This window comes from Hypanus sabinus, chromosome 3 (assembly GCF_030144855.1).
Source record: "Hypanus sabinus isolate sHypSab1 chromosome 3, sHypSab1.hap1, whole genome shotgun sequence".
NCBI lineage: Eukaryota > Metazoa > Chordata > Chondrichthyes > Myliobatiformes > Dasyatidae > Hypanus > Hypanus sabinus.
The window spans coordinates 179195060-179220411 of record NC_082708.1 but is presented as its reverse complement, the minus strand read 5'-3'; the positions used below and the strand labels follow the sequence as shown (position 1 = coordinate 179220411).

At 39.5% G+C, this 25352-nt stretch overlaps 1 protein-coding gene across 3 annotated transcripts in view; it reads right to left on the bottom strand.

Moving 5' to 3' along the window:
* dnaaf9 (dynein axonemal assembly factor 9) overlaps positions 1–25352 on the bottom strand; it is a 144777-nt gene that overhangs the window by 16253 nt on the left and 103172 nt on the right. For all 3 annotated transcript variants that reach the window (XM_059965717.1, XM_059965715.1, XM_059965718.1), the window contains 6 exons: positions 22249–22337; positions 19375–19476; positions 18224–18341; positions 11558–11646; positions 10038–10196; positions 6608–6733 (listed from right to left, as the gene is read on the bottom strand). In XM_059965717.1, coding sequence (XP_059821700.1) covers positions 6608–6733; positions 10038–10196; positions 11558–11646; positions 18224–18341; positions 19375–19476; positions 22249–22337 — 683 coding nt within the window. The remainder of the gene's footprint in view (positions 1–6607; positions 6734–10037; positions 10197–11557; positions 11647–18223; positions 18342–19374; positions 19477–22248; positions 22338–25352) is intronic.

The window sequence follows — 25352 nt, the reverse complement described above, 5'->3', positions numbered from 1 at the left end:
TGCTGCCTGGCCTGCTGTGTTCCACCAGCATTTTGTGTGTGTTGCAATATAAGCTGTATATTGATTTTGTACTTGGGTGTAAAGTTAATGGTGACAAGATTTAAGGACAGGTCTCATGAAATAATTGAATCAATAGGCAAAGAAGTCATATGTAGAGTTTAACAGCAAATTGAGGCTGTGATTAAAGTTCAGAGTAAAATTTATTATCGGAGTACATAGATGTCACCACATATAACACTGAGATTCATTTTTCTGTGGGCATATATAGCAAATCTATAGAACAGTAAACTGTAAACAAACTGCACAAAATGCAGATATAAATAAATAGAAATAAATAATGAGCATGAAATAACAATATAACAGAGTCCTTAAATGAGTGCATCTATCCCCTTTTGTTCACAAGTCTGATGGTTGAGGAGTACTAACTGCTTTTGACCTTAGTGGTGCAAGTACTGAGGCACCTGGACCTTCTACCTGATGCCAGCAGCAAGAAAAGAACCTGGCCTGGCTGGTGAGGACCTTTGATGATGGATACTCTTTTCTACATCAATGTTTCATGTAGATATGCTCAATGGTACGGAGGGTTTTACTCGTGATGTATTGGGCCAAATCCAATACCTTCTGTGGGACTTTTGTTCAAAGGAATTGCTATTCAAATACAAGGCTGTAAAGCAGCCAGTCAGAACTCTTTCCACCTCGCATCTATATAAGTTTGCCAAGGCTTTCGATGGCATGCCAAACCTCCGCAGACTCCTGAGGAAGCAGAGGCACAGTAGCGTTTTCTTTGCAATTATATTTATATGATGGATCCAGGACAGGTAGTGACAACCAGGAATTTAAAGTTACTGATCCTCTCCACCTCTGATTCTCCAAGGTTACTGGTTTCCCTCTCCTGAAATCTATAACCAGTTCCTTGGCCTTACTGACATTAAGTGAGAGATTGTTGTTGTGACACCACTCAGCCAACTTTTTAATCTTCCTCCTGCATACTGATTTATCACCCCCTTTGATGCAGCTGACAGCAGTGCAGTCATCTGCAAATTTGTATATAGTGTTGAAGCTGTACTTCGCCACACAGTCATACAGTGGCATGCAAAACTTTGGGCACCCCTGGTCAAAATTTCTGTTACTGTGAATAGTTAAGTGAGTAGAAGATGAACTGATCTCCAAAAGTCATAAAGTTAAAGATGAAACATTCTTTTCAACATTTTAAGCAAGACTGGTGTATTATTTTTGTTTTGTACAATTTTCGAGTGAAAAAAAAGGAGCACCATGCAAAAGTTTGGACACCCCAAGAGATTTGAGCTCTCAGATAACTTTTACCAAGGTCTCAGACCTTAATTAGCTTGTTAGGGCTATGGCTTGTTCACAGTCACTGTTAGGAAAGCCCAGGTGATGCAAATTTCAAAGTTTTATAAATACCCTGACTCCTCAAACCTTGTCGCAACAATCAGCAGCCATGGGCTCCTCTAAGCAGCTGCCTAGTGCTCTGAAAATTAAAATAAATGATGACTACAAAGCAGGAGAAGGTTATAAGAAGATTGCAAAGCATTTTCAGGTAGCTGTATCCTCAGTTCATAATGTAATTAAGAAATGGCAGTTAACAGGAACAGTGAAGGTCAAGTTGAGGTCTAGAAGACCAAGAAAACTTTCTTGAGAGAACTGCTCGTAGGATTGCTAGAAAGGTAAATCAAAACCCCTGTTTGACTGCAAAAGACCTTCAGGATGATTTAGCAGACTCTGGAGCGGTGGTGCACTGTTCTACTGTGCTGCAACACCTGCACAAATATGACCTTCATGAAACAGTCATCAGCAGAAAACTTTCCTGCGTCCTCACCACAAAATTCAGTCTCAGAAGTTTGCAAAGGAACATCTAAACAAGCCTGATGCACTTTGGAAACAAGTCCTGTGGACTGATGAAGTTAAAATAGAACTTTCTGGCCGCAATGAGCAAAAGTATGTTTGGAGAAAAAAGGGTGCAGAATTTCATGAAAAGAACAACTGTTAAGCATGGGGGTGGATCGATCATGCTATGGGCTTGTGTTGCAGCCAGTGGCACGGGGAACATTTCACTGGTAGAGGGAAGAATGAATTCAATTAAATACCAGCAAATTCTGAAAGCAAACATCACACCGTTTGTAAAAAAGCTGAAGATGAAAAGAGGATGGCTTCTACAACAGGATAATGATCCTAAACACACCTCAAAATCCACAATGGACTACCTCAAGAGGCACAAGCTGAAGGTTTCGCCAAGGCCCTCACAGTCCCTCGACCTAAACATCGAAAATCTGTGGATAGACCTCAAAAGAGCAGTGAATGCAAGACAGCCCAAGAATCTCACAGAACTAGAAGCCAGTTCCAAGGAAGAATGGGCGAAAATCCCCCAAACAGAAATTGAAAGACTCTTATCTGTCTACACTAAGTGTTTACAAGCTCTGATACTTGCCAAAGGGGGCCTAAGTACTGACCATGAAAGGTGCCCAAACTTTTGCTTTGGGCCCTTTTCCTTTTGTTATTTTGAAACTGTAAAAGATGGAAATAAAGTAATCTTGCTTAAAATATTAAAGAAATGTGTCATCTTTAACTTTATGCCTTTTGGAAATCAGGTCATCTTTTACTTGCTTAGCTATCACAGTAACAGAAATTTTGTCCTGGGGTGCCCAAACTTTTGCATGCCATTGTAGGTGTAAAGTGAGTAGAACAAGGGGTGAAGTACTCATCCCTGCGGTGCTCCTGTGCTGTTGGCGATTGTGAAGGAGATATTTTTGCCAATCTGAACTGACTGCAATCTACATGTGAGGAAATCCAGGATCCAAATGCACAAGGGGGTATTAAGGCTACTAGACAAGTATAAGGAGGAATTTAAGGTGAGGGGTGATATGGGAGGCAGGGTTTAAAGGTTGACACAATATTGTGGGCTGAATGGCCTGTACTATGCTGTACTGTTCTTTGAAAGAATGCACATGGAAAATAATCAAAAATCTTCAGAAGCTATCACAGATCTGTTATGTAGATTCTAAGACGACTCCCTAGAGTAAGTTCCTGGGAAGGGAAAGGAACCCTCACAGATAATCAGTTAAAACAAAATGGATATATGGTAGAGAAGGTCTGATAATGGTTGTGCTCTTTAAGTGAAACACAATGGAAATTAAGTGAACACAATGGATTCCTGTTAATTGGGCCATCAGTTAATCAGGGCAACCACTTATTTGGGACCTGAGAGTGGCCAAACAATTGCTAACTATTGTCAGTCATGTGTGCTTGTATGGCCATTAGACACTACACCACACTTAAAGTGAACAGTTTTTAAGTAGTCACTTGCATGTGTTTGTGTTCAAAAAAGTGATTTTTGTCACTGATAGTTGGCAAGAAATAAGCAGTAAAACAATTCAGAACTACTTTGCTGACTGCGGCTTCAAGCATTTAAGCTTGGGGATGCCAGAAACAGGCAGGAGTGAAAATGAAACAATTCTGCCAACTCAAGAAATCAGGAACTACGAATAGCTTGAAGTTGCCAACAATCATCTTTACATCGAAGCATTGTACCAGGCTGACAATTACCTGCACAAGGTACTACACTGATTTTGTTAACTTACAGTCAATCAAAATAACAGCAGGTGAATTCCTCAATCAATAACTATTAGGAACTGATACAGTTTTATAGTACTCTAGTAGCACTGGCAGTGTTCTAATTTGTTCTGCATTTCATTTAAATACAGTTTGTTACTCAGCTGAAGGGTAGTTTGTCTTTTTTATACCTTTATAACTATATTCATGAAACTTTGACCATTTGGGGTAGCTGCTCAATTGAGCCAAAAATATACTAGTATTGATGAATCCCAATTAAGTGGAATCAATTGTACTTTGCACCAGAATGCACTACACTGATACATACATTCTAGTCACTAATTCACTAAGAGGGGGGTGCAAGTGTGGAATAAGCTGCTAGCGGGATCATTAGATGTGGGTTCAAATGTAACATTTAAGAGAAGTTTGGATAAACAGATGAATGGGAGGGGCTTGGAGACCCAAGACCCAGATGTAGGTTGATGGGACGAGGCAGAATTATAATTCAGCATGGACCAGATGGGCCAAATGGCCTGTTTTCTTGCTGCAGTGCTCTCTGACTCTTATGATCAGCTATAATTTCTTCCATGGAAACACGGTTTCTATCCCATCAACCCAAAGTCAAATACCCCAAGTAAAATAAACTCAAAAAGATCCCAATAATTAATGGTCATGTGCAGAGCAATCACCAAGTTGTTCTGAATCCAAATAGGATGCCTTCAATGTGCATCAATAAAAATTGGTAAGGGTCAAAAGGCAACATGTCATATTTCTTTATCCTCCATAAGTAGTTGAGAGTTAGTAAGCTATCAATAAAACAGAAGTTGAAAGTCACCTTCCATTACAATCCTATTATTCACATTTCTGTGATTTCCCTACATATTATTTCTCTAATTGCCGCAGACTACTGGGGGATATATAAAGCCAGAGTGATTATCCATTTCATATTTTAAGTTCTATTCATATGGTTGTGCTGAATGTCTCCCCATTTGCAATACTAAACAAATGTTTCTTTCTGCAGAAATTCTACATGATCTGCTTTGTATTTATAGCTTTCTCTTTAGTTTCAGATTTGCACCAATGAAGAGTTCTGCACCTAATAGCTCCAGAATTGTATTTTTCCTTCCTTTTTTTTTAAAACTTTCCCCATTCACCTCCAGCTGAATCATACGTTTCAACCAAGATCATTCTCATTTTTTTTACTCCAATAGGTATAGGCCTAACCTGATGTGTATGCAAATCCTTTATCCAAGGAAACAACTTTAAGGACCTTCTCTGCACCATATTCAACACCAACTTTAGCGGTGACTTTCAAACAAACCAAAACCACTCCCAAGACTACACATGAGGGGGTTAACACTGTATGACTAGCTCCAACAATAGTTCTAAGTCAAAGAAAGTAAGTTTGATCCTTTATTAAGAAATCAGCAAAAATGAACTAAGTTGTAAGAATAAAATGAACGAAACTAAAGCTAGCAATATAATAAGCAGCTAAGCATATTCAAACGTACATAAGTATCAGCAAATTTAAATATACTAAGCCAAGCAATCTTAACATATTTTGAACATTAGCAGTCACCAAAACTAAATAATTCCCTCAAACTACCCCCTGCTCTAACCAGATTAAAAACTGAATTACCCATGAATATTAACTATACTCTTCCCCAACCCCTAAGTACCCAACACAAATACAACAGAGAGACAGGAAATAGATACGTGGCTCCTACACCGGCATTTCCACTAAATAAAACCAAATCCATATACAGTATCTCAGTTATGGTCTCACCAATACTCCACAAGTTGCACTAAAATTTCTCCACTATTTTTACTCCACACCCTTTGCACAAACGGCCAACATCCCATAAGCCATTCCAATTGTTTGCTAACTTTGGGTGATTGAGAAATCAGAGGAAAGTGTAACAAAAATAATGTCGCAATTCTGATCGACTAACTTTCAGAGATACAAGGGAAATCAAACTGACGACAATAGCCAAAATTCTTTCAAGAATAATTTTGAGAGGGTTTCCGAGTGGAGTATGTTATGTAATCAATTGGAAGCAGATAATTTTAACACCCAACAAACAATGACATGCCTTTGGTGAGAATGACCATATTTTGGTGAATCTAACATGAGAGTTCCTAATCAGCTTCAAGCAAAAACCAGGCTTCTGAAAAGCAAATACATTTAAATTGGTCTGATTGATGTTATATCCAAAGTGGAATGAAAGGTATGAATGAAGATAAGTACAGCAAATATTCAAATAAGTATCTCCTAATTCTTAATGAGTATAAATTAGATGACTCAAACTCTGTAGATGAAATTATTGCAGTGACTAATTAGTGGATTAATGACACCATTACATTAAAAGAAGAGGCTGATAACGTTGCAATTTTTTTTAATATAGAAACCAACATAGGTAAAGAGATTCAAGCAACACACACAAAATGCTGCTGGAATGCAGCAGGCCAGGCAGCATCTATAGGAAGATGTTTTGGGCCAAGACCCTTTGTCAGGACTAACTGAAAGAAGAGATAGTAAGAGATTTGAAAGTAGGAGGGGGAGGGGAAGATCTGACATGATAGGAGAAGACAGGAGGGGGAGGGATGAAGCTGAGAGCTGGAAAGTTGATTGGCAAAAGAGTTGGAGAAGGGAGAGGATCGTGGGACGGGAGGCCTAGGAAGAAACAAAGGTGGAAGGGAACACCAGAGGAAGATGGAGAGCACGCAAGGAGTGATTGTGAGAGGGACAGAGAGAGAAAAATGAGAGGGGGATAAAAGGGAAAAAATAATAAATAAGGGATGGGGTAAGAAGGAGAGGAGATTCATGCCATCAGGTTGGAGGTTCATTGGTTTTAAGTAAGGTCAAATGATAACAAAAGAATGAAAACAAGTTGATGGGCATGATAACTAAACAGAGATGCAGGCAAGAGGCAATATAGTCAACTCCAAATCCTATTCCACATGTTGAATTTTCAAGAAGCTAAGAAAGAGGTGTCCTTTGAAATATTATATCATTTAAGCCGCCAATTTCAAACGGTACCTGTGTTCCATAGTTGAGCACTGTGGGTCAACGCAGGTGGTGACAGCACCAATGACAAATGAAGACTGAACGTCAGGGTCTGGATGCATCTGGATAGCTTGCACAACGTCAATCACATCCGTGTATCTAGAAGATTAATTGCAGGCATTTGCACTGAAAATTACTTTTCAACAAATGACTGCAACACACAAAACATACGTTCCAATTTGTTAAGCAAGCTCTCATTTATACTGGTAATATTTGTTTAATAATGACTATGAAGTGCACGTGGGCTCCACTGAACCAAAACATGGCATTTGGGTAGGCTGAATGCATGTCTTTTTCCGAGGGAAAGAAAAGCAAAAACTAGAGGGCATAATTTAAGGTAAGGGGATACTCAGGCAAAGGGTTGAATGCATAATGGAATGAGAATATGTTGAGACAGGAAACTTGGCTAAGTCTTAAATAGGAAAGTATGAGAGGGACATGGGCCAATTGAAGGCAAATGGGACAAGCAAAGGTGAGCATCTGGGTGGCACTGACAAGATGGGCTGAAGAGCTTGCTGTCATGCTTTACTCCTTTATGACAGTGACTGGGCAAGCTTCAATCTCCATTCTGGTTCTATAGCTGGCCATGTATTGTACATTAATGATGGGAACACCATTGGACATCAATATCTCAGTTAAACAAGGCTTATTTTACATCATTTCATCAGAAAAAAATCCAGATTTACATTTCAATGGAACGTGCTTGCACTCCAGCTACCACAAATTATACTCACCATAAGACCATAGAAGTAGAATTAGGCTATTCCATCATGGCTGATCCTGGATCCCACTCAACCCCATATCCTTCTCGCCTTATCCTTTGATGCCCTGACCAATCAGGAAACTATCAACTTCCATCTTAAATATACCCACAGACATGGCCTCTACTGCAGTCTGTGACAGAAAATTCTACAGATTCACTCCTCTCTGGTTAAAAATAAAATCCTCTGTACCTCTATTCTAAAAGGTCACCCATCAATTTTTAGGTTGCGCCCTCTGGTTCTGAATACCCCCACCACAGGAAACATCCTCTCCACATCTTCCAATCTACTCCTTTCAACATTTGGAAGGTTTCAATGTGATCCCCCCGCACTCTTCTAAGTTCCAGTGAGTATAGACTCAAAGCTGCCAAATACACCTCATAGGTTAACCCCATCATTCCCAGAATCATCCTCTGGACTCCCTACAATAACACATCCTTTCTGAGATAAGAGGAACAAAACTGTTGACAATACTCCAAGTAGGGCCTAACTAGTGTCTTATAAAGGTTCAGCATTATCTCCTTGTTTTTATATTCTATCCCCCTTGAAATTAATGCCTACATTGCACTTGCCTTCTTTACCACAGACTCAACGTGTAAATTAACCTTCTGGGAGTCTTGTACGAGGACTCCCAAGACCCTCTGCACCTTTGAAGTTTAAAACTTCTCCCCATTTAGATAATAGTCAGCACCATGGCTTTTACCAAAATGCATTATGGTACATTTTGCAACACTGTATTCCATATGCCACTTTTTTGCCCAGTCCTGCAGCAATCACATTGCTTCCACTACCTACCCCTTTGCCCATCTTTGTATTATCTGCGAACTTTGCCACAAAGCCATCAGTTCCATTATCCAAATCAGTGATAAACAATGTGAAAAGTAGCAGTCCCAATACTGACCCCCGAGGAACACCACGAGTTACTGATAGCCAACCAGAAAAGGACCCCTTTATTCCCATTCGCAGTTTCCTGCCTGTCAGCCATTCCACTATCCATGCCAGTACCCTTCCTGTAACGCCATTGGATTTTATCTTATTAACCTGTCTTATGTGTGGCATGCCTTCTGAAAATCCAAGTAAATGACACTCACTGCCTCTCCTTTGTCCACCCTGCTTGTTCATTTCTCAAAGAATACAGACTTCTCAGGCAAGATTCCCCTTCACAGAAACCATGCTGACTTAGACTTAAATATCATTAGTCTTCAAGTATACCGAAACCTCACCCTTAACAATAGACTCCAACACTTTCCCAACCACTGAAATTATGCTAACTGGTCTATAATTTCCTTTCTTTTGCCTTCCTACCTTCTTAAAAGTGGAGTGACATTTGCAATCTTCCAGTCCTCCGGGACCATGCCAGAATCAAATGATTCTTGAAAGATCGTGACCAATGCATCCATTATCTCTACAGCAATCTCTTTCAGGACTCTGGGATGTAGTTCATCTGATCCAGGTGACCAAGCCACCTTAAGACCTTTTGAACTTGTAATAGAACTCACTCCCATTCCCAGTGAAGACTGATGCAAAGTACCTATTAAGTCCATCTGCCATTCTTTTGTCCCCTATTACTACCTCATCAGTATAATTTTCCAGTGGTGCAATATCAACTCTCACCTTTTTACTCTTTATATAATTGATAAAACCTTTAGTATCCTGCTTTGTATTATTGGCTAGTTTGCACTCATATTTAATCTTTTTCCTTCTTACAGCTTTTTAGTTGCCTCTTGTTGGATTTTAAAAGGTTCCCAATTATCTAACTTCCTACTCACTTCTGCTACCTTGTATGTCCTTTCCTTGACTTTCATGCAGTCCTTAACTTCCCATCAGCCAAGGTTGCCTACCCTTGTCATTTGAGAACTACTTCTTCTGTGGGAGATAGGTATCCTGTGCCTTGTGAAGTATTCCCAGAAACTTCAATCACCTCTGCTCTGCCATCATCACTGCAAGTATCTTCCTCCAATACACCTGGGCAAACTCTTCACTCATGCCTCTGTAATTCTCTTTATTCTATTGAGGCACTGATTGTGCTTCTCTCACTCAAACTGCAGTATATATTCAATGTATTATGATCACTGCCTCTTAAGGGTTCCTTTACATGAAGCTCCCTAGTAAGATCTGGGTTATGTAAGATAGCCTTTCCCCAAGTAGGCTCAAGCACAAGTTGCTCTTAAAAAGCTACCTTGTAGGTATTCCCAATCCCCTTGCATATTGAAGTTCCCCATTACAATAGTGTCATTACCCTTCTTACATTCCTTTTTCAACTCCTCTTGTAATCTAAACCCCACATCTTGGCTATTTGGAGGTCTATATATGATTCCCATTATTATTTTTTTACCTTTGTAGTTTCTTAACTCCACCCACAAAGATTCAACTTTCCCTGACCCTATTTCACCTCTTTCTAAAGATGTAATTCCATCTTTTAACCAACTCAGCCACACCACCGCCTATGCCTTCCTTCCAGTCTTTTCGATATAAAGTATATCCTTTGATGTTACGTTCTCAATTATGGTCTACTTTCAGCCACGCCTCAGTAATACCAACAATGTTATTCCGACCAATCTGTAATTGCACCACAAGTTCATCTACCTTATTCCAAATGCTACGTGCATTTAATTACAACACATTCAATCCTGCAGTCTTACCCTGGTGTGACAATCAGTAATCTCACTTTCTTTCTTGAGTACACAGACTGGCGAATAGTTCTATTTCTCTGTGCTTCTAGAACACTTGAAAGAAAACGGTGGATCTGATTGTAACTGAATGGCTCACAATTATCTGGCATCTGTCGGTAAACTGACCACCTATAACAAAAGAGGACAATAATTAGATGCCAGTAGAATGAACATAATTCTGATTCAGGGATGTTAGATAATTACTGAGTTCATGTTTTAAAAACTTTAAATTCTTCCAACAAATTTTACCTTGTGTAAAGGGGGTTTCTTCTTTTTCTTTGTTACTGCGTATGTTAATCAAAATGGCTTCTTTGTTTTGTTAAAAGTAGGAATGCTTCTTTGTTGCGAGAGTGTGCTGGAAGCTTGTTTGGATTAAAATTTACTGATAACAAGAATTGTATTCCTTTGTAAACCAATTGGGATTAATGTTGTTCTTTCTTCTGAGTCTGTAAGCTATTGCTGGCGGGCTTTTGGGGAGATCGGCGCGAGGGGGTGAAAGAGAGGAAGCAATGCTGTAAACTGGGCGAGGAATGGACCCCAAGCAGGGGTCCAAGGCCAGGAGGTACCCCATGGAGAGGAGACAAAGATAGATGTGCTTGGTTGACTACTTCGGGTGGTCCTCAGCTGCGAGTCAAGGTGTTCAGAGGGGACCAAATGGTGGCCAGAAGACTTCAGTAATTGAGCTCCAATGGTTGTGCACGAAGTGGTTTGAACTTTGATAAGTTTGGCGCCTTTTCTTTATTTTCTTTTCCTTCTTGTATCGTTATTAATTACTTATAGTAATCTTTATAAGCTGTAATTATTTAATCGCATATGGTGTCCTGTTTGTTCTTTGGCGAGGCGGGGACATCACACAGCATCCACATAAGCTGATTACCCAGTTTGGCGGGGCCAAAGGCTGCTCCCTCTAGACGAGAACGAGCTGAGCGAGCCTGAGGCGACCCGGGGGTTACACTTGTAATATGATTGTGCACTTCATTCTGATGCCATGCATTTTGAAATTCAAAAAACATTGTTTGGCTCATACAACCAAAAAAAAACTAAAACATGAATGAAATTAAATTTAAAATTTATTTATTTGTATCTCCACAGATGTTGCCTTATCTGCTGAGTATCCTTGACACTGTTTATCTTTTGGATTTCCAGTATCTGTATTATTTTTTTCTTCTTTATACATGGTTTTATAAGGTAACTTGAGAAGGACAACCAAATATACTGCAAATTTTAATTTGGATATTTTACATCGTTTCCTACACAATTCAGTTTGCCTTCTTGGTGTGGAAACACTTTTAATTCAAATATTAATCCACCACTTTTAAAGTAATATGTCAAATGAAGAATCGACATTGTGCATATCTTAATGACTGTTGCTACAGCAGATCAACACCTGCAGAACGACTATGGACATGAACCTTCCTTATTGCGCATCTATTTTTAAATAAGTTATGAAAAGTACATTAAATTATATACTTAAAGCAAAAATTACTGACCTTCCATGTTCTTGACTCAGGTTAACAATGTAAGTACAAAGTTCTTCTTTGTAACTGCCAGGCAGTCCTGTAATGATTGTGATCACAATCTGGAACAAATGTAGAATGTATAAATCAATTTATGTGACGTAGTGTGAACAAATGCTAACTCCAAATAAAGAAACAGAAATATTAGCAGTATTGGAAGAAGATACAGTGTACCTTCACATTACAATTGTTAAGGTAACTGTAACTTACCCATGGGATTTTATAAATCACTACTAATAACATGATTAATGGAACAAAGATTCCCACATGGAATTTGTGAAAAAATACAAATCCACAGATTAATCTTCAATTTGTAAATCTCCAGAAAAAGCAGATCCTCCTCATCTCTGTTCTGAAGTAGTTTAGAGATTAAAGATTAGCTTTTTACTTGTCACATGTACATGAAACATACAGTAAAATGTGCTGTTTGTGTCAGCAACAACAGTCAGACGATGCGTTGGGGTTAGCCACTGTTTCTGGTGCCAACATTTCTCCTAATCTCTGCCCTAATATCAAATGGATGCCATCCTCTCTCCTTCACATCAGAAACATCTTTCTTCACATTGTATGGCAATGGCAATACTATTATACTAAATAATAACAAGACTCAAAATAGATCCACAACTCAAAACTAGGCATCTGTAAAAAGCGTGGTTCTCCTTCAAGTATTTGTCCATGTTGGGAAACCTGATAAAACATAAGCTGGGGCGGAAAGAGTCTTAAACAGTTGGTAACACAAGAAGGTCTGCAGATGCTGGAAATCCAAAGCAACGCACACAAAATGCTGGAGGAACTCAGCAGGTCAGACAACATCTATCGAAAAGAATAATCAACAGTGAAGATCCTTCTTCAGAACAGGAATGGAAACGGGAAGAGGCCAGAATAAAAAGGCAGGAAGAGGGGAAAGGGGCTAGGTAGAAGTTGATAGGTGAAGCCAGGTGAGTATGAAAAATACAGGACTGCAGAGGAAAGAATCTGATAGGAAAGGACAGTGGGTCTCATGAAAAAGGGAAGGGGGAGGCGACCCAAAGGGAGGTGATAGGCAAGTGAAATGAGGTAAGAGGCCAGAGTAAGGAATCAAAGAAGCAGGAATTTTTTTTTCTGGAAGGGGAAATTGATTTTTATGCCATCAGGTTGGAAGCTACCCAGATGGAATATAAGGTGTTGCTCCTCCAACCAGAGTCCTCATTAGCATCAATCAATGGACTCGATGGAGCAGATGGTTCCACGGAAGTTTTCCCAGGTCCCGTTTCAAGGGAGACATCAAGGGCAACAGAAGAGCGGCTAGCCGCTGAAGGAGACCAGCCTATAACCTCTTCCTAATGGCCTCCACAGACCAACCTGGAAGTAACGCCACCAGCTTCTTGTGGAGCTCGGAAAGTCCCAGCCCCGGCAGCCAATGTTATGAGGATGTTGCCTGGATTGGAGTGCATTCTTGATGCGAATAGGCTGAATAAACATGGCCTTTTCTCCCTGGAGCAACAGAGGATGAGAGATGACCTGATGGAGGTGTACAAGATGATGAGATGCATTGATCGTGTGGATAGCCAGAGGCTTTTTCCCAGGGCTGAAATGGCTAACACAAGGTGCTTGGAAGTAGGTAGAGGGGCAATGTCAGGGGTAAATTTCTCGACACAGAGTGGGAAATCAATTTCCCCTTCCGGTAAAAAAAAAATTCCTGCTTCTTTGATTCCTTACTCTGGCCTCTTACTTCATTTCACTTGCCTATCACCTCCCTCTGGGTCCCCTTCCCTTTCCCTTTTTCCTGAGGCCCACTCTCCTTTCCTATCAGATTCTTTCCTCTGCAGTCCTGTATTTTTCATACTGACCTGGCTTCACCTATCAACTTCTACCTAGCCCCTTTCCCCTCTTCCCACCTTTTTATTCTGGCCTCTTCCCATTTCCTTTCCTATAGGGTCTTTTAAGAGGTTCTTAGATAGGAACATGGAGCTTAGAAAAATAGAGGGCAATGTGGTAGGATAATTCTAGGCAGTTTCTAGAGTAGGTTACATGGTTGGCACAACATTGTGGACCAAAACGCCTGTAATATGCTGTAGATTTCTATGTTCAACGTTCTATGGAATATACTTTTGTTGAGCACCGTGAAAAATCTCTTTGAAAGTGTTCCTCAACCATCCTAGCACATAGCCTATGTTCCCAGTCTACACTAGCCAAATCCTCCCTCATCCCATTGTTCAGGCATAATACACTGGTTTTAGATTGTACTATTGCATCCTCCATTTATATGAGAAACTCAATCATACTGTGATCACTAAAGATCCCTAACTACAAGATCACTAATTTTACCTGTCTCATTGCACAGGACCAGATCTACAATAGCACGTTCCTTCGTAGGTTCAGCAACATGCATTCTATGAAGTCCTCAGGACTGCCTCAACCAACTTGATTCAGCCAATCTATGTGCAAGATAAAGTCCTCTACACTAACTGCTGTTCCATTCTTACGTGCCTCAGATATTTCTGTTTATTGCCTGTGCCACTGTAATGGTAATTGGTGGCCCACAGACAACTCCCACCAGTGATTTTTTTCCTTTACTATTCCTAATCTCTACCCAGATGGATTCAACATTCTGCTCATTAGATTTTACATCATCTTTCACTATAGCCCTGATCTCATCCTGAGTTAAGAACACTATTCCACATCCCTTACCTTCCTGTCTATCCTTCCGTTTTACCTGATATCCTTGGATATTTAATTCCCAATCCTCTCCACCCTGCAACCATATTTCTATAATGGCCACTAAATCATACCTCTTTCTACTTACTGATTTATGCCTCAATTTCACTGACCTTGTTTTGAATACTACAGGCATTCAGATAAAATGCCCTTACACTCATTGTGCTTTTAAAATCTTTAAAATGTTTTTTTGCACTTAATTTTGCTCCACTCCACTCCACTCTTACTTTTCTCTTTATCTTTTGCTTTTACTTTATCTTTAACCACACTTTTCTCTGTTACTTTATCCACACTTCTCCAATCTGTAGAACCCACCCAATGACTATTTAGTTTAAAGCCCTATCCACAGCCCTAGTTATGCAATTTGCTAGGATCCAGGTCCAATTATGGTTCAGGTGGAGCCTATCCCATTGGAACAGCTCCCTCCTTCCCCAATACTGGTGCCAATTTCTCATGATTTCAAACACACTTCTCCTAGAGCTACGTATTCCCTTTGCCAATTTGCACAGGGCTCAGGTTGTAATCCAGATTAAAATCTTTTTGGTTCTGCTTTTTAATTCAGTCCGTGGCTGCTCAAATTCCCTCAGCAAAACCTCCTTCCTTGTTCTACCTATGCTGTTGCTACACACATGGACCACTACAACTGGACCTTTACCCTCCCACTACAAATTCTCTGCTGGTCAGATATGATGTCCCAAACCCGGGCACCATGCAGGCAACACAGTCTTCGGGACACTCTATCCTAGCGACAGAGAACTTTGCCTGTTCCCCCGACTATACTATCTCCAATTACCACCACATTTCTCTTCTCTCTCTCCTCCCCCCCCCCCCCACCTTAAATGGCTCCCTGACTACGATGCCACAGTTAGGTTGTTCATCTTCCTACTGACCCCACTCTCATCCACACAGGGAGCAAGAACCTCAGATCTGTTGGACAAGCTCAAGGGCTGATGCTCCTCTAGCAGCGTTTCTTGGATCCCACTACCCTCACTCACAGTCACACCCTCTTGTCCCAGGCCACAGACTGAATTTGAGGCAACTAATCCAATGTGTGAATAACTCCTGAAACAGAGCATGCAGGTAACTCTCTCCCTCCCTGATGTGCCACAATGTTTGAAGTTCAGATTCCAGGTCGTCAGCTTTGAGCCCGAGTTCCAACACTTGTTGCAGATGTGGTCACCAAGAACCACAATGGGGTCCCACATCATGCAGTTACAGCACGTCACCTGATCTTGCATCATCCCTACTTTATTTAATTAGCTGCAATTTATTGACTTTTTATTCAACCACGACAAAAGCCTTACCTGCTACTCCTCGCCAAAGCCTTGTTCCCATTCCCACAATGGTCCACTCTCACAATGGCTGCCCTGCTTTGACCCGGCTTTACTTTTATTTGCTCTTGCTAATGAATAGCGAATCGATTGGTCTGCCGCTAATGCACTAAGCCCTGCAAAACGCTCCTTTTTAAAACTTATCTCCCCGACCTGTGCGAAGCATTCTCTCTCTCTGCGTGAATTGATTGGTCCACTGCTAATGTAAGCTGTAAAGTTGGAAAGCTGGGTGGCAGAATGGTATATGGAATTTAATCCCAACAAGTGATGCACTTTAGAAAGTGGGACAGATGCAGTAAACAGTAGAGTACTATGGAATGCTGATGAGCGGAGTTAAGTCCTTAGGTCCCTTAAAGTGGCATGACAGGTCAATCGTATTAATAGTTAGATTCATATGCCTGCACACAGAAGAGTTGGATATTATAATGGAACTGTACAAAGTACTTGTCAGTCCTGCCGAAGGGTTTCGGCCAGAAATGTCAACAATATTCTTTTCTATACATGCTGCCTGGCCTGCTGAGTTCCTCCAGCATTTTGTGTGTGGTGCTTGGATTTTTAAACATCTGCAGATTTGCTCTTGTTTGTGATTAAAGTACTTGTCAAGCTGCACTTGGGAATATTGTTAGCAGTTCTGATTGCACTACTGAGCTGGGAATGAGTTCAGAAGAGCTTCACCAGGATGTTGTTGGATTGGAGGACTTTAGTTATGGGGAAAGATTGCCAGAAGTGGTGGTGAAATCAGATATCACTTCAGTGATGAGAGGCATTTAGACAGGCTAAAGAGATTTGTGCAGATAGCCAAAAAAATTCATTATGTATGTGATGAGCTAAAGGGCTCTTTTCTTTGCTGTACAAATCAATGACTAACTGGAAACCATCTTTCACCAGAATAACAACAGTATTAATGCATCAAAATAGCAAGGGCGTTTATAATATTAAATGTTTCTAATTCCATGAAATTGTAAATATAATCATTGCAGTTTGAATTTCAAAACATAATTGCATTCATATTTGCTTGCATTCTGATAACATCTTGAAAGTAACAATCAATACATCTGTCAAAGTAATAAAAAAAGAAATGCCAGAAATGTGCAAACTGATCAATTAGAACCTGCAGAGAGAAAGGATTACATTGCATATTACCTTCTATTCGGTATTTTTTTACTTTCATGTCCTTTAATCTACTGTGATATATTAATACCAATGTGGATTCAAAATAACAATGTAACAAAGAAGATTAAACTATGGATTACTCATTCCTTTAAATAAATATTGTGCATTTCCTGCCTTAACACACAGTGGGCATAAGCAATCACAATTTCACAATCCACCTACAACTTTTGAGGAAATTACAGGCAGGAGAGACTAAGGAAAGTCAGTAGATGTTGCTTACTTTGATATTCAGAAGCCCTTTGACAAGGTGCTGCACATGAGTCTGCTAAACAGATAAGAGCCCATGGTATTACAAGAAAAATACCACCATGAATAGAAGATGGACTGACTGGTAGGAGGGATAAACAGGGTCCTTTCTGGTTGGCTGCCAGTGATTAGTGATATTTTGCAAGGGTTAGTGTTGGGAATGATTCTTTTCACCTTATATGTCAATGATTTGGATGACAGAATTGGTGGCATTGTGGCCAAGTTTGCAGATAATATGAAGATTGGTGGAGGGGCAGGTAGTGTTTGACCAGGGAGCCTGCAGAAGAACTTAGACAGGTTAGGAGAATGATCGAAAAAAAGGTGCAGATGGAATATAATGAGGGAAAGTATATGGTCAGGCACTTTGTTAGAGGAATAAATGCACAGACTGTTTTCTAAACAAAGGGAAAATTCAGAAATCAGAAGTGCAAAGGGACTTGAGAGTCCTCTGCAAGATTCCCTAAAGGTTAATTTGCATGTTGATTTGGTGGTATCAAAAGCAAATGCATTCATTTCAAGAGGACTTAAAGTGGACTCAAAAGGAAGGATATAATACTGAGGCTTTATAATGCATTGGTCAGATTGGACTTAAGAGTATTGTGAGCAGTTTTGGAAAGAATGGCTGGCGTTGGAGGGGGTCCAGAGGAGGTTCATGAGAATGATTCTGGAATTGAAGGGGTTATCATATGAGCAACGTTTAATGTCTCTGGGCCTGTATTCGCTGGAGTTTAATAGAATTGGGGAGGGGGGGATCTCTCATTGAATGAGGAAGATTAGTTGAATGAGGCAGATACTGAAAGACCTAGAGGATGTGGAGAAGATGTTTCCTGTAGTGGGAGAGTCTATGACCAGAGGGCACAGCCTCAAGAATAGAGGGATACCCCTTTAGAATAGGGATAAGGAAGAATTTCTTTAGCCAGGAAGTGGTGAAACTGTGGAATTCATCACAACAGATAGCTGTGGAGACCGTCATTAGGTATGTTTATAGCTGAAATTGTCAGGCTCATGATTATTAAGAGTATCAAAGGTTAAGAAGGCAGGAGAACAATGGTGAATGGGTTAATAAAATAGCCATGATGAAATGGTGGTGCAGACATGATAGAGGCAAGTGTCTATCTGCTCCTATATCTTATGGTCTACCTTCCAAATAATAATGAAAAACAAAATATGTAACATTTAAGTGCTTCATTACCTTTTTCTGATCTTCACCTACTGAAGACGACAAAGTTGGCTGCTGTAGCAATATAGGCAGATCAAATCTTCTGACTGGCTCATGGCTCACACTACTTACAGCAAAATGCTGTAAAAACCTGTAAGCAAGATAACTTTAAAATGTCTAGTTTCCAGTATTGGTCCAATTAACATGTTTAGATTCTTGACTGGTCAGGACATGAAGGGATACGGGGAGAAGGCAAGGAGAATGGGCATGAGAGGAAAATTGGATCAGCCATGATGAAATGGCCTACTTTTGCTCCTATATCCTATAGCTTAAAATTGAGCCAAGATTATTGGACTATCATCCATAATTTGGACTATCATACCATTACCCAGCCAACACACTTTTTGTCCCTCTTCCCTCCGGGAGAAGGTTCAGGAGCTTGAAGATTCGTACAGCCAGATTTGGGAACAGCTTCTTTCCAACTGTGATAAGACTGCTGAATGGATCCTGACCTGGATCTGGGCCGTACCTTCCAAATATCTGGACCTGGCTTGCACTACCTTACTTTCCCTTTTCTATTTTCTAATTATGATTTATAACTTTTTTTTTAAGTTTTTAAAGTTTTTTTATAGTTTTTTTAAAATTATGTTTACTTCAATTTTTACTTCAGGGAGCGTGAAGCGCAGAATCAAATATCGCTGTGATGATTGTACGCTCTAGTATCAATTGTTTGGTGACAATAAATAATTTATTTCTGGTGCTTATTTTAATATTGGCAAACTTTAAGAATGTAAATCATTTAAAAACATAACTCGTAAGTTTGTGTTCAATTACTATGTATTTTACTGTAAAAGATGATATATTTTGGGTTAGAAAAAGCCTCATGGGACATGGAAAGACAGCAAGAATATTGTATTAAGGTAGATGTTCAACCTTTATTGGATTGAATTGCAAAATAATTTTGAAACAACGAATATACTGTACTCTTATTTCTTAATTCACAGGCCAAACAAAATGGATGTTTCTTAGTCGCATATAAAATATGATAAGGGCATTTTAAATCAAATGAGATTTAGTATCTTTGTAGAAAAAAAATAGGTTACTCATAAGGTGAAAAGAAAAAAAAAACATCAAATTACCAGAGTAGGTATGGGTTATTCAGTGATGCTGAAAAGAACACTTACTCATCAAGTCCTGGTATATCAGCACTGAATCTTTTTAAGTGGCTCCATCCTTCATCTCTTGCTCTGGATTGGACTTCATAAACCTTTTCCAGATTGCAATGTCTGTTAAAGAAGTGTAGCACCCTAATGAATAAAAGGGCCATTCTGACAAAGCTTCAATTTGCAATTTAAAATAATGACTTCAGCAAGAATAGTATTTTCAGTATTAATGGATTACAATGATAAATTAAACATTACATTAAAGGTAATGAAATTATAACTTTAGAGAAAAAGTCATTACACCTAACCTTTTGCTGACAATTCTAAAGAACCACTGGTGATCTCCAATTAGAGGGTCAATTCATATGCCAGAATGAGAGGCAGAGATGAAATATAGTCCAGATGTCAGGTATCACTGCATTGGGATGTTCTGCTCCTCAACTTGGCACTCAAAAGAATTCAGGGATGAAATATGTACATATTGAACTTTCCATCCAGATAATTAATTTTACATCAGGGCAGTCGGCTTACATGGATATGAACGGAATTGTCAACATTGAGGAAAAGGTCAGTGATTTTTTAAAATTTGATCTCATGATGTTTTAATTAATTTTAAGTACTTTCAAACTTTTGAAGTAAATGTACCATTTTAACTTTTATTTTTAAAAACAATTTAATCAATGTTAACTCAATGGCCTCCAAGAGAAGCGCATGTTCAAAAGGCCATCGAGGAATTTCCAGGGCAGGATTTTAGTGTCCATCAGTTAAAGTCCAACCCACCTTTCAGAAATACTGTGGAATGTGACCCTTAATGTATCTGCATCTTTTGTGCAAAATACAATTACTCAAATCCATTGTAGTGAAAACACAGTGGTTAGGGGTGGGAGCAAAACTGACAAAGAGTTTTCAACCTTAACTAGTAATTTAGTTTCTCTTTTCACAAATGATGCCCGACTGGCTGAGTGCTTCCAGCATTTTATGTTTTATTTTCAAACTTTCAATTCACAGCTTTGATTTGATTAGAGTTATACATTTCACATTCAAGCACTATTTGGAAATCCACCCAACGAACAGCACTGCCATTCAATAGTGCTAGATATTGTAACAATAATAACAGTTGATCATACATTTTGCAAATAAGAGAATATACACTAGTATTATATGGAGAAGTTAAGCAGAAAGATGGATCACTTACATCTACTACTGAATATTGTCCATTACAATGAGTTATATAATACACTGCAAGACAAATGATGCTGAAATCTCAGAGGTTTCACAAAGAGATATTTTATCTCAGCTGAGAGTTCAAATAGATTGATCAATGCCAATCTATTTTGATCAGATGATGATGTGCACACTTGATATATATTTGAACATGGGATTTAATTGTGGAGTACGCAGCCATAAATTTTGGAAAGATTTAGTGGTGTTCATCACTCTGACATTACAAATGAGGATGCAAGATAATAGGGTCAGCAGGAAAGACCAGGCATAGTTATCAGAAAAGTAAGTGCATCTCACAAAGAGAATTGTTAATACTGACATTTCAAAGGAAGAAGTCTTGTGAAACAAGAAAATAAAGAAATGCCATATTGCCACAGGTGTGATGTTATGTCAACCATTTTCAGCTATCATCAACAATCCAACTCTATTAGAATCAACATTAACTGCCACAGAATCAAAGTAGGGTTATAGCACAGAGTTTTCTCCACAAACTTGCATGTTTCTCTATCATATATCTATCCAACTCCCTTTTCAATGACATCACAGAATTTGCCTTCACTGAAACTGTAGGAAAAACACTCCAGATTCCAACCACAGAGGACAATGTAGTTTTTCCTCACACTTCTTTCCCTTCTCTTTCCCTTTATATAATACCTGTGATCTTCAGTCCTATCTCCCATATTTTCAAGCTTTATTTCTCTGTTTTATTCAGTTCATGAAAGCAAGAAATAGGAAGGTACTATTTTGATGCTTCCAGATCCAAAACGTGCATTCTTATGGTGATTTTTAGAGGAATCAACAGTTATTCACTTCCTGTGGTGTAAAGATCAAAGGCAAAGTACTGACTGGTGATAAACAGCAAAATACCATGGTAGCATATGTTCTGGATTTATAGAAGTCCATTGTCCAGGATAGCAATATAGTGTGGTTATTGTTTATTTCAGCAGCCTCTCCCTTTGGCAATACAATTAAGATCCCACTAATACAACCCAAGTGTACAACATTCAACAATACTTACCAGTTCAGTAAGCAGGCAACAATTACCTTCATCACAAAAATTTCCATGTGGTAATCCTAACAGCCGGTCTTGGCTCCTACCCAGTGATTTCCTAAAGTTGTCCTTGAGACAAATCATGCTCCAGTACTCTCTGCCACAGCCATCAAAGCAGATAAAGCTGTGTGCAACTGTAACCAGACAGCAGATTCTGAGGATCCCTCCAACTGCCACAATGGACTTTGATATTATGCAGCAAAACTATTTAACTCATAAATGTTTTACCAAAGTTATTTTAAGAGTTTGAAAGAATCAAAATCACTAAAATAAAAAGTAAAAATGGAATCATCTTAAAACATATTTAAGCAATAGAAATTAATCTGACAATTCCTCAACTCAACATAATTAAGCTTCATCCCCAAGTCCAGCAGCTGAGAAAGCAATGAAGTCCATTCACTTCTGTGCCACAATGTGCAGGCAATGCATCGAAAAAGTCCACAGTATTTTTTTAAACCAGAGTTTTACCACAATATGATCCAACTATCCAACTTATGAAAGCATTAATAATCAGTTGTAAAAAAACTCAAAAGATGCAAATGAAAATAAGCAAATAAGTAAAACGGTATTATACATTCTGTTTCATTCTAATCATTGAAGATCTTTTAATTAAATCTTACAATTTTTTCTGTTCCTCCGATAATTGGTCCCTCTGACAGACATTCAGTGCAATTCCAGATTTTCCCATCTTTTGCCATGTAGACATCACCTGAAATGTGAAAACCAATTTTAATCCTAATGTAATGAAGTAAAAGTATGCATTACAGCTTAATCACACCCTTCTGAGAATGTCAGATAGGACATTATAAAAGCAAAAATGTTATCTTTATCTAAAATTCTTTAGCAGCTGGGTCTATGATAACTGAGCATCCAAAGTACAAAAAGAACTAGTTCTGATGCCTTGCTTTAAAAAAAAATCTGACAATGTACATTGGCTACAGAAAAAAAAATTAACAGAAACAGAATCTATATACACTATCTACAGTAATTCTTCATCCATCAACACATAAAAATGCTTCAGTTTACTTGTTTTCTTTTGACCAGCTATTTAAATTAGAAGTATCAGACCTTTAAAATGTTTAAGATGCTGAATTCATCATCCCTAAGCTGATGTTTATCACATCTTCCATTCAATCTGCATGATATTATACATTCAGTATACCAGTTATCTTGTGCACCATTGTCTTTCTCAGAGTACATAGAAAGAAACAAGTACAGAACACTTTGGCCTGTGATATCTGTGCCAAACATATACCAAATTAAATTAATCCCTTCTCCCTGCACACAATCCACATCCCTGCAAAGTCATGTTCAGAAAACTTCTAGCCCAGATGGTACCTCTGGACGTGCCCTCAGATCCTGTACAAATCAGCGGGGTGGGTGGGGAGGGGAGATATTTGCAGATATTTTTAAACTTCCCTCCACTCCACTTTGTTGTTCCCATTTTCTTTAAGACTCCAGTCATCTCAGTACCTACAACCACTGCCCAGTGCCTCCAACATTCACCATCATGAAATACTTCCAGTGGCTGGTTTTTGCAGGCATTGACTGCACAGCCTCCCAGACAACTTCAACACAATGCAATTTGCCTGCCATTTAAACATATCCATATGGACGTCATTCCGCTAGCCCTATACTCATCTCTGGAGCATCTGGACAGTAAAGAGACCTATATCAGGCTATTTTTTTTAATTGACTACAGCTCTGCATTCAATACTGTAATTCCAAACAAACTCATCAACAACTCCCTTTGTAACTGGATACTCTTACTTCCAACAGACTGCAATAAGCAAGGATAAGCAGCAACATCTCCGCCACTATTTGAAACACTGGTGCTTCACACAGTTCCCTCTCTATTCCTATACACTCATGGCTAACTGGCCCAATTCAGTTCTAACTTCATCTGCAAGTTGACACCTTACAGGGCTGTATCTCACATAAAGGAGAGCCAGAATATAGGAAGGAGATACACAGCTTAGTAATATGGTGTCATGATAATCACCTTTCCCTTGAGACCATCAAAACAAAAGAGCTAGTCAGAGAGTTCAGGAATTAGGCAGGTGATATGTATACTCCTGTCTACATCAACAGTGTCAATGTTGAGACGGTCAAGAGCTTCAAGTTTTAGGAGTGAACCTCACCAATAGCCTGTCCAGTTCTAACCATATAGACACCAGGAGCCAAAGCAAATTTGGCATGTCCCCTTTGACCATGACCAGTTTTTATTGATGCACAGAAAACATCTTACCCACTTTCCTAACTGCTCTGCATATAACCACAAAAAATTGCAGAGAATACATTTCAGCATATTGTGGAAACCTGCCTCCCTCTATGGACTCTGTCTACACTTCTTGCTGCCTCAGTAAAACAGACAGCATAATCAAAGACCCCACTCACCCTGCACATTCTCGCTTCTCCCCTCTTCCATCAAGGACATGATACAAAACCTGAAAGCATTCACCACCATACTCATGACAGCTTCTACCTTACTGTTATCAGGCTATTGAATGGCTTCCTAGTATGACAGAGTGGACTCTCAACCTCATAATTTACTTTGTTATGACCTCTCACCTTATTGTTTACTTGTGTAATGTTCTTGTTCATTTTTTTTACTGTTATGCTGCATATATTTCTTTTTGGTTTTGTAAGAGAAGCTTGTTTGGGTTATAGATAAAGATAAGGGATGATGTGGAATGTGTGCCATCCAATTAGCAGGTGGTTTTCTTCGTGAGGGACAATAAGGTCAGGCTTGTTTGCTTTGTGTTCCGTGTGAGAGGAACTGGTCATATCACACTATCCAGTGGGAGACCCATTTGTTTGTGATGGATTGTGAGCGGCATTTGGAAGGTAGTGCGGGCGTACACGTTGACAGGCTCAGCACGTGAGTGACAGAGAAGTTCAAGTGGAGCTCCAACTTGTGCACATTTGACTGCTTAATTAGAATGAGACCTTTTCTTTTTGTTTTCTTCCCTAACCCTTCAGTTAAGATTCATAAATATAACTCCTTTAATTGTATGCAGTGTACTGTCTGTTATTTCGTGGCACCAATTTGTAACAGGGTAGCAAATTACGCAGCATCCACACAAACTGGGGTTGGGGTGGGAGAGTGCTTTAATCTCACTAGTTTGTCAGGGCTGGAGGTTGGCTTCCCTAGACTTGCACAGTCAAGGAAACCATATAACCATATAACAATTACAGCACGGAAACAGGCCATCTCGGCCCTTCTAGTCCGTGCCGACGCTTACTCTCAAAAAACCAGGGTGCTTCATTGTGGGGGTATTGTCGAAATAGATTTCGTTGGATGCTGTGTGATCTTGCTGAGCATTGATCCAGTGGTCTGTATTCTTAAATGCGTTTTAAACTATTGCTCAGTAAAGTATTGCTCAGTATGTGGTTATGGATGCTGCAGGGGTAGAGTTGAGGTCTAATAAAATGGCGGCCAAAGACTTTGTTTTAGTTCAGACAAGTGCTGATGTAACGGCAGTGGAAATGCCTAGGCTATAAGGGCCCCAGAAGAGGTGGGGGCCATGGGCTGTCCATACTTTCCAGGAGGAGGAGAGCAGGCCGAATCACAAGCAGTCTCCCGTAGCTGGGGGCAGAGACTTCAAAGACAGGTTGCTCTCATTTCTGCGGAGCGAAGGAAAGGACTGGTCTGATTTGAAATGTCCAATGAGTGCCCCAGTGAAGAGAGACTTCTGAGTTGGTATCAACCCTTACCTCCCTG